The sequence below is a fragment of the Plectropomus leopardus genome, chromosome 12 (genome assembly GCF_008729295.1).
Source record: "Plectropomus leopardus isolate mb chromosome 12, YSFRI_Pleo_2.0, whole genome shotgun sequence".
NCBI lineage: Eukaryota > Metazoa > Chordata > Actinopteri > Perciformes > Serranidae > Plectropomus > Plectropomus leopardus.
The window spans coordinates 14,425,225-14,442,399 of record NC_056474.1 but is presented as its reverse complement, the minus strand read 5'-3'; the positions used below and the strand labels follow the sequence as shown (position 1 = coordinate 14,442,399).

The following is a 17,175-nucleotide window of genomic DNA, read 5'->3' as shown; positions in this document are numbered from 1 at the left end:
CCAGATTTGGCCCACCGGCCATAAGTTGAGTATCAAACATTTCACTGACAAATCCACTTGCTTTGTTATGTTTTAACACATATAAAAAAATAATTTGACCAAGTAGCATGAGAAATGCATTTAAAATCACGTGATTATCATTTTGACAGAAGATATTTGTCACCAACCACAGATTTTATTTGAAATATAAAAAAAAACCTCTTTACAGTATATTGAAATAACTGCAGAATTTTAGTTTGTTTTAAAAGAGATTAATTATGCTCCAAAGATACACCAAGAAGGAGCTTGAAAGTATATTTGTTGTGAATATGGCAATCATAACAAGCCCATTGAAAGTTGGATGCAAATTTTGAAAATTAATTCATTCCTCATTTCCAGTCTTTTGGGAAATCAGAACCATAGTAGAAAATGCAACATGTTTCAGTGAGTAACAAAAAGTGCAAAATAAGTTCATTTTCAATAAACTTTATTTTTGTCCCGTTTCCCCCCCAAATATGTTACATACAAAAGGTGATCGGAATTGAACATTTAACTTGTGTCTCAAGACCGGAACATTTACACAACAATAAATAAAAAACATGTATAAATAAAAAATAAATAAACAGGACATTATGTGCCAAAAAATAAAGACCATTCTGAATTGGCAGATGGCTTTTACAATGTTGGGTTTTTTGAAAAACACATGTACGTATTACTTGCATTCCAGGTCACAGTTTTTAGGATACAACTCTGGGTCGAGAAAGCAATGTAAACCGATAAGGATTACAGTACAGTACAACAGAGTACAATGTTTTTTTCCATAGTAGATATTACTGGGATATATACTTATGTTACCAGTTGTTCTAAAAGCTTATACCAGGTAGTGAGAGTGTAGTGCTATCTGACTTACTTTTAAACTTTTGCTCAAAGTATAAAAGTAAATCCCACCTGTAAAACCCATCTCTCGATTCTTGTTTGTATCCAGCTTGACATTCACACAAAGGGTTGTTATTGCACTATACAGACATCCCTCAGAAAGGCACTTTTATCCCCCCTCCCCACCCTTAACTTTCCAACCAGCAGTTTTGTTTACCAGCACATGTGTGGCACACACACATTCACCATCCGTATTGTGAATTTAAAACAATCATTTTAAAAACCAACAAAGAAAAATGCCTTTTGGTATCTAGTTAAAAACAAATAAAACATAACATGTGGTAGTAAAATGTTTCGCTCTGTAGATGAATTTATAAATTAAGAAGAAAAAAAAAAGAGTGCAAAATTGTGTTGCTCCCATAGCCCCTTTAGTATGCTGTGTACCACATCAGTGAAATTTGTTTCCAACGACTTTAACAAAAAAAAAAAAAAAAAGACATAAGTGATGTTGGATCAGAAGAAGCAACAACTTTCTCCAAACCTTTGCATCACTATCATCAAATAAGGCCAGGAATGTTATTTGTGCATGTGAGGTCAAGATCATTCTGTGATCATATAGCTGGCTCAATTTTTTCTTTTTTAAAAACAAAGAAGAGAAAAAATGAATGTGTGCACCATAGTCCAATGAGGCCAGAAACCAACCGAGGGTACGAGGGTCTCGCTCTCTCTCTCTCTCTCTCTCTCTCTCCAGTCAAACCACAGTTCTTGCCAAAGCATCTCTGCTGCAAGATCACGGTTCCAGTGCAAGTCAACAACCTAAATGACCTTGCTGCTAAAACACTTTTTTGGAAAATGGAGCCAAAAAGAATTCCAACTGCAAGATTATCCTTGTTCCGTTGCAAGCGAAAAAAGACAATTTTAGTGTTTCGATACCTTTTAAAACCATGCCTGGGTTATCGGCTATCAGGGGATGCTGAACGCTGCAGGGTTGGTTGGTGGCTTTAAAAGATCCAGCCAAGAAGCAGTGGTTTTGAGTGAGTGAGTGAGTGAGTGAGTGAGGGAAGGTAATCGGGAGTGTGGGTGTTCATTTAGGAGTCTGCCTGTGAGGGATCCGTCTTCAGGCCAAGTAGGAGGCTCTTATTTTAGGTATCAATACCTTCCAGGTGGATACCTTTGAGGCATAAGCTGGACAGGCACAAACCCTTGAGGCAGATGCTGCATTTGGGCAACGTCCTGACTGCTTGATGTTTATCAAGGTCAATCACTTTGATAATCAGCTGCCTAAGCACCAGTTCAGAATATTTGCTCAGCTCCTCCCTTCCATCCGTCAGCTCGTCCCCGCGCCGCCTTGAGAAATTATATCAACCAGTCAGGCTGCCTAAGAGGAGGTGTTAACCAGTCAGGTCGCCTCTAAGGCATCTGCCCGAACTAGGCAGCCTGGGAGGCACTAAGCTGCGCTCTCAGGCATCGGCGTATTGTTGGAGCAGCTGGGCCACATATCGCAGACGGTGTCTCAGTTCAGAGGTGCAGCCCATCTCGTTCAGCATGCTGAGGAGGTACGTGTATGAGACGCGCTCCCGGCTGATGTATGTGAGCAGGTAGGAGTCATCCGATGACTTGCACAGGATGATCTTAGTGTGGTCTGCGTAGAAGTTCACCTGAAACAGAACATGGATGTGAGATGAGGTGGTCCATAATAAATACAATTCAAGTGTTAGACTACCAAAGCCTGGAAATGGCTTTTATTGCATCTTTAACACTAATAGTTTTATAAAAAAGGCATCTAGGACTCAAAATATAGAATGAATCAAACTTTTTCCACACCTGTAGAGTGCCGTTGTTAAAGAGCATGACAAGCGCAAGGTCAGTCTTCACCCACTGGAGCAGCAGAGGAGGACAACCTGATACTTGATCTTCACAATGCAGATCTCCACCCTGATGAGGACAGAAAATATTCATTTACATACATCCATGGATGGCATGTTAAATCATTCAAAATGCACTGATGACTGGAGTCCTCTGACTAAAAAGCACTTTGCTCATACCTCCATCAGGTTCTGCTCCATGTAGTTGGCCATGAGCTCTACAATTTGTTTCTGGCTGCGTAGCTGCTCAGGCAGAGCGTTGGCAGGGAAAGTGAAATGTTTGTTGTTCGGCAGGCAGTAGTGGACTGTCCTGTTTAGAGAAAAAGAAAAAGGAAAAAAAAAAAAAACAACCATAAATGAAAAGTTACTCTTTTCAAAAGCCAATTTCTGCCAGTGTGATGAAATTAAAACAACCTTGTAAGTGCTTATATTGAGATACTGTCTCAAATGCTAACTTCGTACCCTTTTTCTCATTATTTTTGACATGCTTTATGCTTCTTTATTTTTGAGAGAATTTCATTTTTGAGATACTAAATCATAAAGTTTCTAATTCTTTTGGTATACTAAGTGACTATTTAAAGATTTAAGATTTTAAAGTTTTTTTGAAATCTCATTCTTTTGAGATACTAATGAAATGTTTCATTATTTTGAGATACTAAGTTGTTTTAAGACAGTTTCTCATTTTGAGAATGTTTCTCATTATTTAGAGAAAGTTTCTCATGACCAAAAGGACTTTTTTTCCCTCTTCATCACACAGTCAGATATGGGCCTTTAAAATAGTGTGATGGGAGACAAGTAAAGTTTTATTTTAATTAAAGATGATTAATGCTGTTTGATGAGGTCATCTTGTTTGTCTGTGGAACCTGATAAGTAAAGCTGAAACAAATAGTGGACCAATTCAGCTACCCGTGCCAAGATGTTCTAAGCTCTTCGTAAATGTTTGCGCGACACCTTCGGTAAATACCGTAGCTCTTATGGTACTTACTTGCGTTGGTCACACAGACTAAGGCGTGTTCCCTCATTGAAGAGCACCCCGATGCTTTGGTTTGAGAGCTGGTAGCCAAAACCGTATTTGTTTGAGTAGTCGACCCATTTCGTCACCCACAGGAAGGACTGGGGCCTGGACAAACAGGGCGGGTTTCTAGTGGCTGGAGAGATAAGAGATAAAAATGTTAGGGACTATGGAAACATTTCATTGCAATGAATGTTCCTAATCCTAAGGAAATGGAGGACACAAAAAAATGTTTGCATTTCCAAAGCCCACAAGTCAGCATTTTACAAAGAAAGATGCTACAGATGTCAGAAAGCTGTGAGCTTTAAGGTACTCTGGGCGACATGAGTCAGCAGATATTCAGAGAATGAAGAAATGGCTGAGGCACGGAAAGATCCGGTTGATTAAACCTAAATGATTCTGCATGATTTGTGACTTAATGCAACAGAAAGTAAGAGAAGGACTGTGTTACAGGAAGCAGGATTTTTTTGTTATGTCGTGCTGATGCTCTGTAGCCCAAAGATTTAAAGATGCAACGCAGCATTTCTTTGTAGTGTCTCGAGCTTAGAAACAAGTCTGACTTGCCAAATTATGCTGTCGGCCTAAAGTGCTCTCATACCTGCAGGCATGGTAGCCAGGCAGCTGTTGAGAACTTTGACGGCTGCTTCAGACACAGCTGCAGGGGTCAGGAGGACGTCCTCACACGCTGCAGAGGAAACAAGAATTGCGTTTAATATGGATCAGAATGAGATAAATGAATTAAAAATGCAATGTATATGTACTCAGAAAAGTATTAGGGCCTACGTTCACTGCTGCTGGCCGTCGTGCCCTTGAAGGAGCGAGAGATCGACTTCCTGGATTCCTCCTCGGCAGGAGTCGGCTCCAGAGGCACGGAGCTGACCAGCTGACCGACGGGAGAGGGCACCTGAACGGCAACAAAAGATACGATTTAATGCATTTGTGACGCAAAAAACAACCGAAAGTGACAGTGAGAGTAGAGGATGGGGGAAAAAAAGTTAAAAAAAAAAGGTGACCGCTGAGCTGAGCTGAGCTGAGCTGAGCTGAGCTTTTAGACCCACAAACACTAACGTTTAGTGTTTGTGGGTCTAAAAAAAAAATGTTGCTATTTTTCTATATTCTGCAACAGCTTTAACAGTTGCTGCCTCACTGGTTTTGAACGAGTTATTTTACTGCAGAGGTGAAACTACTTTAGGTACCACAGTTTCCTTGTGTGCTTTGCAGGCATGCTGCAAGTGTGATATGAAGTTTCTAATGTCGTGTTACCACAATGATCTTTTTGAGAATAATCTGGTGATCTGTTTGTTTAAATTTAAAACAAGGTACTTTTGATGCTGTGATGCTTTTCAACAGCATCTGCTTCCTGACTACAACCTGGTTTCCCGGCACAGGCTGATTACCAAGCTGACAGAAACGTTCACACAAAGAGCAAACATTTTACTTCCTATTGGACTCTATAAATAGCAGCAAGACCAGCCTGATTAGGGATTGGCTATCTGAGTTTCCTGCTGCTGTTCTGGCATTTCGTCTCAGCTCTGGCTCTGAGTCTTTTTTAAATGAATACATCCAGAGATAGTTTGGAGGAAGGATTAAATGTATGTAAGTAGAGAGAAAAAAGGAAGGATGGATTTTGAAGTATGCAAAGTACGAGTTTTTTTTCCAGTTATTAGAAAAAATGGCCTCACACATCTAATGCACTTCAGTTTCTTACTAAATATTAACACATTAACATCATTTTTCTTTTAAATTTCTCTATTCTGTTGACAACTTGAAGGACTTCTGGGAGAATCTTCCAATGCGATGTCAATGACATTGAACTGAACAGCCAGAAACAAAAAACAAACTTATAATCCTTTTAAGAAAAAGGATGATTCCTTTGAAATATCTGTATAATTAGAAAGCATGGCAATTCACTGTTCAAATAACATAGCTGCCCCATATTCAGTCAGTCTAAGCTGGTCCTCAAAGCTGGTATTTGCAATGCCGTTCTCTTTTTTAATTCAAAGACATGTATTCTCTTATGATTAAAATACTTTTTTATTCACTCAGTTTAAATTGCAGTGCTGTGTAAAAGATAGTTTTCTTCTTTAAATGAACATGATGCAGCAGTGTTAATTCAAACAGTAGATTATCAGTCATAACGGATGCCATGAAAATATGCTTCTGTGCTACATGTAAGAATTGATTACCTTATTAGTACTTGTGCCTGCCCTATTTTTGTTTTAAGTAAACAAGGCCAACATTTTCTTCTGGCTGAAGTAGGGCACAAAAACGGTTGACATATTTACCTCGTTGGGTCCGACTGTCTTGTAGCTGATCTGCCTGTTGATGGAACATTTAACGATGCCAGACACCAGCTTGGAAATGTCTTTGTCATCTTTTTCTTCGCATGGAATCTTCTCCACTGCCAAAACAAAGATTCGAGCATTGTACTCACAACAAATATGTGTCTAACCATAAAACGGTTTCACAGTTCTAGGAAATGCTCGACGGAAACCCGAAACTGAACACAATCCTGTTCTCGGGTTGATCCATTTTTGTTGTGGCGTTATTCTGAGTCAGAATCAGAATAACACCACAACAGGTGGACATGATTACATTTGGGAAGGGACAAATATGTAACTAACGGATGACCTACTCTTGTTATTGTATTAGTCACTTTACTGTTACTTACCTTTCGCTTTCTTCTTGCCAAAGAAGCTCTTGGCCATTTTAGTGAAGAATTTCTTGGCAGGGCTCGGTGGGTGGAGCTCTGGCACCATCACACAGCTGCTGGGGGGGAGCTTATCAGGGGTGAAACCCTGGAGGAGGAAAAAAAAGAGCAGAGAGGGTGAGGAGGATGTACGAGGCATGTCATGATGATACGCTATCCCAATGTCATTACTTTTTCTTTGAACTGATGAAATAAGCAAGAGTATTGCATACTTTTGTGAAGAATTCGTGGTTGAGGATTTGATCCAGTGCGAGTCTGTCACTGGGGTTTTTCTGAAGGATGCCTGAGATGAGTTTCTGTGCAGCGGGGGAAAGTGAGGATGGCAAGTTGTACCGAACTTCCTTTATACACTTGTAGGTCTCCTTCAGGTCGAGAGTCTCAAAAGGAGGGCTGCCGCACATTAGTGTGTACCTGGATGGAAACAAACAAGGCAACTCTTGGTCAACTCGAGACACAAAATAATGATTTTGGTTAAAAAAATCTTGGTTGCTGGGTGCTATCTTTATTCCAACACTGAAAACCTGTTCTTCCAAAACACACAAATGTTTTTTCACATGTGACTGAACAAAGCAAATAACTCACATGACACATCCGAGGGACCAGACGTCAGACTCGGTGCCGTGGCCCTGTCTGTTTAGCACCTCAGGGGCCAAGTAGTTGGGAGTCCCGCAGATTGTTCTGAGAAAAACCAATCACAGGTTAGATTTTCAAATGATTTTCTGTTTTGCAGATGCATCGTGCACACAAGGAAGTAGTGGTTGCATGTTTTTTCTGCTGCACTCATTCTTCTGGTATTCAACAGGAAGGTGTCAGACTAGTATTGAAACTTAACTCTAAGCGCTACATTCAACTGCCACATGGAAACCGGTTCAGTTAGGTACTTCCTGGGGGGAAAGTGGTGGGAGGAGGAAGGTGCTTAGTAACTGACGTAATGGTTTTAGGTTATTGTGTGTAATGCAAGCCTAGGAAATGGTTAAGAGTGTAATTTTTAGGTTACTGGATGTTATGTTTATGTATAGTAGCCCATCATGGAGCAGCGATTTGTATGTTTTTACATTTGAAAAACCAAATATGGATATAAGTTTCTTCCAAAAACAAGTTTGAATGTTCAAATACTCATTTCTTCCACCTGATTTTTTGTGGCTACCGCCCATTAAAATAAAAAAAAAGCAGTTAAAAAATTCATACTTTTTCCTCTGCTCCACTGTCTCCAGCTTAGCAGCGAGGCCGAAGTCTCCCAGCCGCAGCTCCATGTTCTCGTTGACAAAGAAGTTGCCTGAAAGAGACAAAAACATTTGTCCAGTCAGCATTCCACGCATAACATATGCCTGACCCAAAGTCACAGCGGATTCCTGGCGTGCTTGTCGTGTGCGTGCGCTACGTTTCAGTCACATTGCTAACATACCTAGTTTGAGATCCCGGTGCAGGATCCCTCTGCTGTGGAGGTACTTGAGGCCAGAAATGATCTGTCTGAGGTAATATCGCACTTCGGGCTCTGTGAGCGTGTGTCTCGCCTTCCAAATGTGTGCCAGGGACTGCAGAGACAGAGCAATGAGTAAACCGTCAACCCCGCATTCGTCACTGGGACTGTACAACGCTGCTGCACATATACATCACACGCACGGCGCCAGCAGAAGAGACATTAGATGATGCTGTAAGTCGTGTGGGTGCCTGGGGACTTTTCATCATGGCTGTTTGCTTTATATACTTTTACTGGGGTAAACTAAATTGTATGTACAGTCTGTATTGTGCCACTGAGGAGTGATACAAGCTGTATTTGAGCAAGCAAAACACGTGCAAGCTGTGCAGACAGTTCTAGAGATTTCTCAAGTCTCACCTTCCTACTGCAGAGCTCGAGGAATATGTAGATGTTTTCTTGGTCTTCGAAATGATGAGAGAATTTCACCACATGCTTGTGCGACAGGGTTTTGTGGAGCTCGATCTCGTTCGTGATCTGTTCAAATGGGAAAATCTGTCAGTTTCAACCCCAACACGACTCAGATGTTGAATTTATGCACTCTGCCTCTCTGCAAGACATAAACGAGCTTGATCGTGTACCTTTTCCCTTTGATGCGGTTTGGACACCCTGCTCTGTGGGATCACCTTCACGGCATACATTTTGTTGTTGGAGAGGTCTGTCATCTCGTAGCATCGAGCAAAGCCACCCTTAGGGGAAACAAACAGGGGGATCAGTTAAGAAAGCAGCAGGTTGATTACCTGCAATGGCCATAAATTATCTGCCTCAATGGCAAGTCTTTGGTCTGAGGATCAATAGCAGCACAGCAATCAAAATGAATGATTTAGCAGATTCTGAAAGGCTGGTGTGCACCGAGAAGGAGAGGAAATAAACAATGTAGGATCAAATCTATCCAGATGCATCATTTTATAAATCAAGATGATCAGCTGACAAGCATCTTTTGTTGCATTTGATGCTGTGCTATGCTTCCAAAACTCGACCATCAGCCTCTGAGATGTGTACTGCTGTTTATTCACGCTCATTTCAAGATGCAAGAGGCTTTGAGGACATTGAGGGCTGAGGCAGACGAAGCTACTGCATTCATTAACCGTGAAATTGACAGAGACGTTTCCAGCTCTGCGGCAGGCAGCGGAGGAAAAAGACTTGGCCGGCTGCCCGACGCAGCGTATCGATGACGAGCAACATGTTGATATAGTCGCTTCATCGCACACACGGCGCAAAAAAATCATTACAGCGGCGATATTGTGAAGGAGAGGAGCCGTGGTATAGTGAGGCAGGCATGAATGGGTTAACAGCAGTCTGAGATGGCGTTAAAATACGAGTGTATAATAATTCGGGTTTTATAAGGTGCTGCCAATCATGTGTGTGCACAGGACCTGGGCACACCTTGCGTCTGATTCATTTAGCAATGACGCGCAAAGCCAGGGGGAGATTGGCCACATCCACCACCACGAGGTCATTCCCTATCCCCGCATTAAGTGTCACACCTGAAAAATGGCTAATAATTAATTAATTTTAATCACAACTCCCTGTCAAGCTACAAACAGCAATTTGTTCATAGATATTCAACGTCGCTTCAAAAATGTCCCTGTGGTGAAGTGAGACAAGCACATGCCATGTTAAACATCTCCATACCTTTCCCAACAGCTTCCCTTTACTGTAGGATCTGCCCGTTTTGGAGTCTGTGACCACCTGCGCCAGCTCTGGTTTGGTTTGTTCGGGTTTATTCCTGTTGGTTTTCACCGGCGCAGAGGACTGTTGGGGTCCACGCTCCGGAGTAGGCTTAAATAAATCCGCATTCATGGCGTGGCACGAAATACGCTGCGCCGCGGTGAAACAACCGGTATCCATTGAACAGCAGCGATGTCAATAATCAGTTCGTGTATAAATGTCCCTTTCGATTATTTTCTCAGTTGTTAAGTCTGGTGCGTAATGATCCGTCTGTTTCATCCAACTGTATCCATCTGGCGTGTCCGGGCACGGAGCTCTCCGGCTATATAGGCGAGCAGCGACGTCACGGAGCAGGGGGCGGGGCGAGGTGGCGCACCGGCGGAGAAGTGCAGACGATTTGCTCAGACAAAATCTCAATCAAAAAGAGGTATATCTGGGATGGAGGAAATATGAATGAAAACAGCTCATGAAAATGTGATCGGCTGAACTCACGTTGCTGTAGCTCATGTTTCAGTGCTGCTGTGAGGCCAGTGACACGCTGCAACCCCGAGCAGAGCACAGGGGGTTTCCACTGCTGGTCATGTTTAATCCACACATTTTTTGGATGCGTCCCTGAGACGGATGTGATGATGCAACGCGTGGCCCCTCCGATGCAAAATTTTCATTTTACTTAAAGTGATGAATCTGGGCTCTTAAGAAAAGAAAATCCGCAAGTGTAATGAGTCAACCTTTAGTACTGTTCAGCAATGAGAGAATTCTTCATGAAATACGTGAATTCTGCTCCACAATAGCTACTAATTGTGCATGATGCTTTCAAGTGTACCTCAGTCAGTCATGCATCATAGGGAGATTATAGTGTGCGCACATGAATTATCATATGAATTAACCCCTTGTAACTTTCCAAACCCTCTTTCAGAAACATTTAGATAAGACAATGAGCAAGGAAAGAAGAAATGACCCCCTCAAAATTAGCAAGACATTAGTCAAAAGTACAAGGAAATTACCTAGAAAAATCTTTTTTTTTAAGAGAGGAAAAAAAAAGAAACGAAAAAGAAAGTAAACCATAAACAACATAGAAATTACCTGGGGGAAAAAAAAAGTTATTTTATTTACATCTAATTTTTTTTCTGCAATTTGTGAATCAAGCTGTTCATTGCGTTTTTCCCCTATATTTTGAAAGAAATCACACCAATTTGCCAAGAGCTTTAAGATTTAAATACTTGTGATAGGTGTCTGACAGCCGCACAAGAGAAGTGATGTGGCTCCAGGTTTTAAAGGGCTAAACGTTTTTAATGTAAAAATTGCACAACTTATTCTGAGCAACCATACAGCCATGCTACCATGGAAATATTACACAGTGTCATATAATATGACCCCTATCTGTAGGTCTGAAATAATTATGACTCATAAGTTATTCAGGACTTACAAATGGCAAAAGAAATATTTCAGTCTTGTTATTAATTTAGCAAAACTATATGCAAAGGAATTTGTTTGTGTTTCTGCCAAAAGCTTCAGAATTCTACAAAATAAAAGCTCATATTTTCAAAAAATCTTGGGTGAGATTTTCCCAGTGTGTGTGTGTGTGTGTGTGTGTGTGTGTGAAATCCCCAAAGAAACACGTGAACTACGCATCCTAACTGCCACCTGGTGGACAAAACATGCAGCTTGAAGCTGATGCTCTGCAAAACTCTTTGTGCAAACGATTTGAAACTTCCTTTAGTCAGTGCTCCACACTGCTGAAGGACTGCAAATGATGATTATTTTTCATTGTCGATTAATCTGTTGATTATTTTCTCAACTAGTTGAGAAGTTGTACAGTTTATAAAATGTCAGAAAACGGTGAAAAAATGTTGTCAGTGTTTTCTGGAGCTCAAACTGACGTCCTCAAATGGCAAATGGCATATTCAGTTTACTCTCAGAGGAGCAAAGAACCATTGTTGTCAAACAGTGTCTGGACCATTGCTCGAATGCTATGCAGTCTCCTATTTAAAAAAGGGGTTCAAATTTACATAGTCAAAGAATCGAAATATAATGGCAACTTTTCTTTGACCAGGCAGGCCTCTTTGAAGGCATATCTACATAAGGACAACACAAAAATGTTACTCTTCAATACATGAATACAACATGCATGAGTGGGTCCAGAAACACAAACACAGAGTAAAATATTCTGACTTCAAAACCATAAGACAAACAGAGGCAGAGCCGACTCAGATCAAGATCTGTATTTGTAAGAACTTCATGAACAACCTGAGGGCGCACAACAATACATGTATGACAAAAATACTCAAAGTAAAATAATCAGCACATCTGAAACACAAATTTTAGATATTCACAAATGCTGAAGGGATCTAGGCATCTTCAGTGCTACTGCCAACAGGAATTATTGTTAGAAACTGGTGATACTATGAAAATAGTCACATTAGGGATTAACAAATAATGCGTTTTCAAGCATTACACTATGCAACAGGAATGAGTAAATTGCATTAAATATCAAGCACAGACCTATGAAGCAATGTTCATTATTACATTGGACCGATGCATGAGCAATGACGGCTTTGCAGCTATCATCTGAGCTTTTTCTGGAATGAGAAATAAAGGCTGATATGATGACGTAAAAAGGAGTTGTCTCATATATGAGCGCATGACTTTGGAAAATCTACAATTGGAAACATCTCATTCTGCACAAGAGCAATCTTAGGATGTGACTCTACAGAACATGTCTCACATATTAAATTCACCCTGGTCCAATTTAAGATATGAATTAACTAATAGACATTAATCTCAAAGAAAACAACTACATTGTGGTCCTTTAACCCTTTACATCTCACTGCTGTGTTAAGGTTGCCATCTGCTGGACACTGCCCCGATGTTTTTTAAAGGCGTTTCCGTGCGACTTATTGAAAGGTCTGCCTTATATCTCATGACTATTAGGACAGCAGGGCCTCAATTAGGCCATCCAGAGCTTAGACGTTACTCCCAAAACATTATTTATGAGCTGTACACTGAATGTCTGTATTTGGTGGAAATATGATTTACATATAGGACTTAAGTTTCACCCCATAACCTTTAATATTCAAGTCATGTCAGGTGCTTCCCTGGCAGCTTGCACTTGGTCCTGCTATGGACACGCAGTGAGTGCATTCAGAAGTCCATCATGTCCTCCCCTCGAATTTTCTTCTCTTGGGACTCTGACCAGGCTTTGTTGATGGTTCTCTTCATCTCATCGTCTCCCTCTGAGTAAATCTTCTTCAGCATGCTCATCAGGCCATCGCTGGGGTCTGCATTCTCATCAACACTGGGTTTACTGTTGGGGACAGTCAGATAACCATTTGTATGCAGTTATTGGAATAGCTGGGATTTTCATTCCCAATCTGCAGCATGCACGGGCTGCAACATATACAGTGACATCTGGCTTACAGATGTGGTATTGCACTGCAATATCTCAGAGTGCTGTTTGGGTGTGTATGAGGACAGTGGCATGGTTTCAAATAGTTTTGTTTTACACAGTCGCTTATGCAAGTGGTGTCCTTAGCTACAGACAACACGTTGGCATCAGAAGTGGTGCTAAACATATGTATCATCATATTTTGACTCATATATAGCTTTACGTCACTTAAAAAACCTGTTTTGTGCAAAATTCAAATAATCAAAATTACCCATTTCTTTGAACTTACTCTTTCTCTTTAGACTGCTTCTCCACTGTTGTTAGGCACTCCCACTTCTTTGTTGACTGCTTCTTGCACATGACCAGGACCATGTCTGTTTTTATCTGTTGCAGGGAGGAAAGATAGAAAGATGAAAGACGGGCCTTTTGAAAAGCCGACAAGTCTCTGCTGTTCCGTCTTCCCCAGAAGTAAGGAGACTAAAAAAAGGTAAAATGCAAACACTGAGCCTGAATTCAGCAGTAGGTGAGAAAGGGAACTGGGCCTTCTTCATGCCCGTGTTTCTTTGTTGCTGCTGGATGTGTAAAGTAGGGTTCAGACTCAAGATTTGCGATGCAACAAAACTGTTTCAGAAAGTTTCAACCTAAGTCGGCTGATGGTGTCACCTGCGACTGAGCTTGTCAAGTCGAAAGCCGCTGGTTTTAGAAAATAAGGCATGTCACCTGTTTATTGGCTGACGGCCAATCAGCTTGTAGCAAAGTCAGCTGGTCAAGTCAGTAACAAACTCTCAGCAGGCAGTATTTTAGCTGTAGCATTTTCTGACAACAGCCCTCCATCCCCGCCAAGCCCCACTCAGTCGCATTCATATTCCTGTTGACACGTGTATGTTGTCTCTGTCCTTGCGGTGTGTCAGTATCAGATGATGAGTCACTGCTGCTGCTTTTGGCTGTACGTGTGCAACATACTCAAAAACACAAGTACTCATTCAATTGTTTCTTGCATCTGAAGTATAGAGAATCTTTGCTATGAAGACAACACACCGTCTCGTTGCATTTGTGTAAACTGGCAGGTTTCACAACAGTGCAGACCAGCCCATTTCAAGTAGTTGTACGTTTCTTCAACTCATTTTGTCTTTGGTCTGAACTAGGTTTCAGAAACATCTGGCGATTGCATTTAGCCATAAGCACTCTTTGTAGTAAATAGAGGATTATTACACGTTTGTTCTGCAGTCAACTTTCTGTCCTTTAGTGGTCGTAAACTGCTTCATTTAAATCATTCACATTTGCACATTTCTGATCCAAACAAAAACGGTACCAGAGCAAGTTCTCATGTGTACAAACAGTTTAAATTCAAAATGGTTTCAAATGTAACAAGGTGTAACGGCACAATAAAGCATGAGAAATTTGGAATTTTTGAGTAAAATCTGAGAGTGAGGTCACAGTCTGCAATCAACTGAATACCTCTCCCTTACCAAGCATCTGTGAGATCCCAGGATGACCTTCATATCAACATAAATACGCATAAGGCCCTCTCAGGAGTCAGTTTTTGGTTTATCCGATCTGGACTACTGCAGAAACATGTTGTTGTAACATGACTTAGATTTGAACTCATCCTCTATTTAGTATATGAAGGGCTCATTTTAAGGTACAAAAACACAACGATTCTTAGTCTGAATTGATTATACATAATAGAAAACAACATTCTGAATATTATGTTCAGTCTCTGCCAATAGATCCCCCTAAAATCCTACACACTGGGCCATTAAGATGCAGAGTATGGCTTAAATCTTTTTAAATTAATCAGTCCAATTTCCTGCTTCCAATTTTTGAGTGACAAGTAAAGAACTCACGCCACCTTCTATGAAAAAAACACTGTCTATTCTCTTACCTAAAAACAGGCTTCATTTACCTTTTTGTAGCTTTCCTTTTCGTCGATTGGATACAACATGTTGAGAATTGTCATCTGATGGTTCTTCCCACTGAGATCTCTTACCAACACAGAAAATGACCTGCACACGACACGATGAGCAAATAAAATCAATTTTATAGTTATGACACGTGATGAATATTAAACATTGGAAATCTGTATCAGTTTAAATATGTTGATTATCAGCATACTTCTCTGTAAAGTTGACCTCCACATTTTCTGATGGAATTTTGTGCACATCCTTCAGTGTGAGGTAAATTTTGACAAATTTCTCTGACTGGTCCCACGCTGCAGAGAAGAGACAAAAGTGTGAACAACTTTCACATATTTTCCAGTTCTTGCACAAATCCTAACTGTTGTATTTTCTCAGAAACGACTGATAGTCTCAGTGGCATCATACCATAGTTGGTGATCTTGACTGTGTACGCTGCTTTTGAGGCAGCAGATGGGTCTGCCTCTCTCCTGGCTTGTTTCTCCTTCTGCTGTCGTTTGATTGCAAGCTCCTTCTCCACTTTACTCTGCTCCTGCTTTAGCAGCTCCTGCACTCTCTTCCTCTCTGCCTTCTCCAAGAGTGACCCCAGCTCCTGCAAATCTGCCTCCAACTGGTTGATCTGTGTTGGGGAAAGATTTGAACCACTGAGAAATGCAAACAACTAATGCCGACCATTTATAGACAGAACATTTTTTAGATAATGAGGCAATGCCCAAGAGGGGTAATTCATGTCAAGTTAAAAATTCTAAGCATTTCCTTCACAGAGATTGCACAAGGCTCTGCTTGAATTTCACTTAATTAGATGTAGAACACAATGGGGGTATTTTTTTGTAGATATTGGTTGTAATAAGTGTTTGTTACAAAACATAAAAATGTGGTTTCAGCCATGCTAACTATTTTATTCTTTTTTTTATCTTATTTTCTGTGATCTATCTCGGGGTTCCTTACAGCTTAAAGCAAGAGTGATTTCAGACTTTTATAGGCTTTTTTTTTAATGCGACTAAAAATGAAATTTAACACCAGTCTTACAAATATTAAGAGAAAAGAAAAACAAAGAAGAACAAAGAACTTGCATAGAAGTATAACTAAAGGTAAACTAGAATTCTAGATGTTTATTTTACTTTGGATTTCTCATGATTTTGCCCAAATATTTATTGTAACACATAACATGACTTTATGGTGACTTTTATGCTAGAAGCATTTGGTAAATTCTGATTATTTTTTTTTATAAATTTACTAACTGTTTTGAGGTTTTTTAATAATAATATTAAAAAACCTCAAAACAGTTAGTAAATTTATATTATTATTATTATTATTATTTTATTAAATCCCATATTGTATTTGCATTTTAAGACTTTTGAAATATTGATTTAAGACATATCAATTAAATTTTTAGATTAATGAATTGAATGCCTTTAATGGTTTAAAGGATCCGCGGGGACCCTGCATCTTATCTGATGCAAATCACCCTATTACTATAACAGTATTGTAGGCCTACACTGACGTGCTCTGACATTAGCACACATCCGAGTCAATATAAGTTATTTATTTTGCCTTGTGAAATCAGTTTGTGGAAGAGGACTGTTTCCCGGTCTCAACACATGAGGGCTGCTAAGGTAAATGGGACATTGTCTCTAAACTTGAATTAGTTAACCGGTGCACTCTTGACGTAACATTTCAGCCAAACATTAGTTCAACGTTAGCCTCTCGGTGAATCTCTTCACCTGTCGTGGCGACAAACAATAACGTCGAGGTGAGCTAATAGTGGTTATGTTGACATTACGTTGCTAAAATGTTTTTGTAAACTGCAGTTACAGCTAGCCTACTGTTGGCTAGCTAGTTAGCTACACGCTGCCAGACGTGACTGGGCACTTTTATTATATGTCGGAAGTTTAAGCGAGTTGTGGTTAAAAAGTAACGTAACACAATTGTCAAATACAGATAGAAATGACAGATCACATCGCAGGTTCGTGGTTGCTTGCTAACTAGCTAAGTTCACTGGCGTTAGCAAATGTAGCATTGCGTATTAGCATGAATTGAATCTTATAACATAGAGCTAAACTAAACCACCTCAGCTAACCGATACCATAAAAAACCTAGTTAAGTCCTATCAGCATGTAATAACCTGAATAATTAGTGCCGTTTACCTGTTCTGTCAGATCCATGAAGGATTTCTTAGTTGACTAAGCTAAGCTCGGATGTGTCTTGCTCTCTGCTTTGAGTCTGCAGCATATCCTTGATGTACTTGATAGACTGCAGCCTCTTCTTCTTCAGTTAGCAAGCT

At 40.3% G+C, this 17,175-nt stretch overlaps 2 protein-coding genes across 2 annotated transcripts; both read right to left on the bottom strand.

Annotated features, from left to right (window-relative positions):
• Positions 1-449: 449 nt before the first annotated feature.
• Positions 450-9,875, bottom strand: plk3 (polo-like kinase 3 (Drosophila)). The gene is made up of 15 exons (XM_042497375.1): positions 9,555-9,875; positions 8,501-8,608; positions 8,280-8,396; positions 7,848-7,977; positions 7,631-7,718; positions 7,025-7,120; positions 6,655-6,853; positions 6,404-6,530; positions 6,018-6,133; positions 4,516-4,636; positions 4,331-4,417; positions 3,706-3,868; positions 2,901-3,030; positions 2,680-2,790; positions 450-2,513 (listed from the first exon to the last, which is right to left on the bottom strand). The coding sequence occupies exons 1-15, from the start codon at positions 9,768-9,770 to the stop codon at positions 2,316-2,318; spliced, it is 2,007 nt and encodes a 668-aa protein (XP_042353309.1). The 5' UTR covers positions 9,771-9,875; the 3' UTR covers positions 450-2,315.
• A 1,922-nt stretch (positions 9,876-11,797) lies between these two features.
• Positions 11,798-17,134, bottom strand: LOC121951058 (calcyclin binding protein). The gene is made up of 6 exons (XM_042497244.1): positions 17,039-17,134; positions 15,300-15,510; positions 15,091-15,187; positions 14,882-14,981; positions 13,265-13,359; positions 11,798-12,894 (listed from the first exon to the last, which is right to left on the bottom strand). Exons 1-6 carry the CDS (start codon positions 17,054-17,056, stop codon positions 12,732-12,734), a joined length of 684 nt encoding a protein of 227 aa, XP_042353178.1. The 5' UTR covers positions 17,057-17,134; the 3' UTR covers positions 11,798-12,731.
• Between the last annotated feature and the right edge of the window lie 41 nt (positions 17,135-17,175).

Coding starts and splice junctions, on each gene's coding strand:
- LOC121951058 (XM_042497244.1), bottom strand. Junction 15,188..15,299: donor AGTCAAGATCACCAACTATG/GTATGATGCCAC, acceptor TCTTCTCTGCAG/CGTGGGACCAGTCAGAGAAA. Junction 12,895..13,264: donor AAGCAGTCTAAAGAGAAAGA/GTAAGTTCAAAG, acceptor TGTCCCCAACAG/TAAACCCAGTGTTGATGAGA.
- plk3 (XM_042497375.1), bottom strand. CDS start 9,770: ATGGATACCGGTTGTTTCACCGCGGCGCAGCGTATTTCGTGCCACGCC. Junction 8,609..9,554: donor AAGGGAAGCTGTTGGGAAAG/GTATGGAGATGT, acceptor GTTTCCCCTAAG/GGTGGCTTTGCTCGATGCTA. Junction 8,397..8,500: donor AACCGCATCAAAGGGAAAAG/GTACACGATCAA, acceptor CCATTTGAACAG/ATCACGAACGAGATCGAGCT.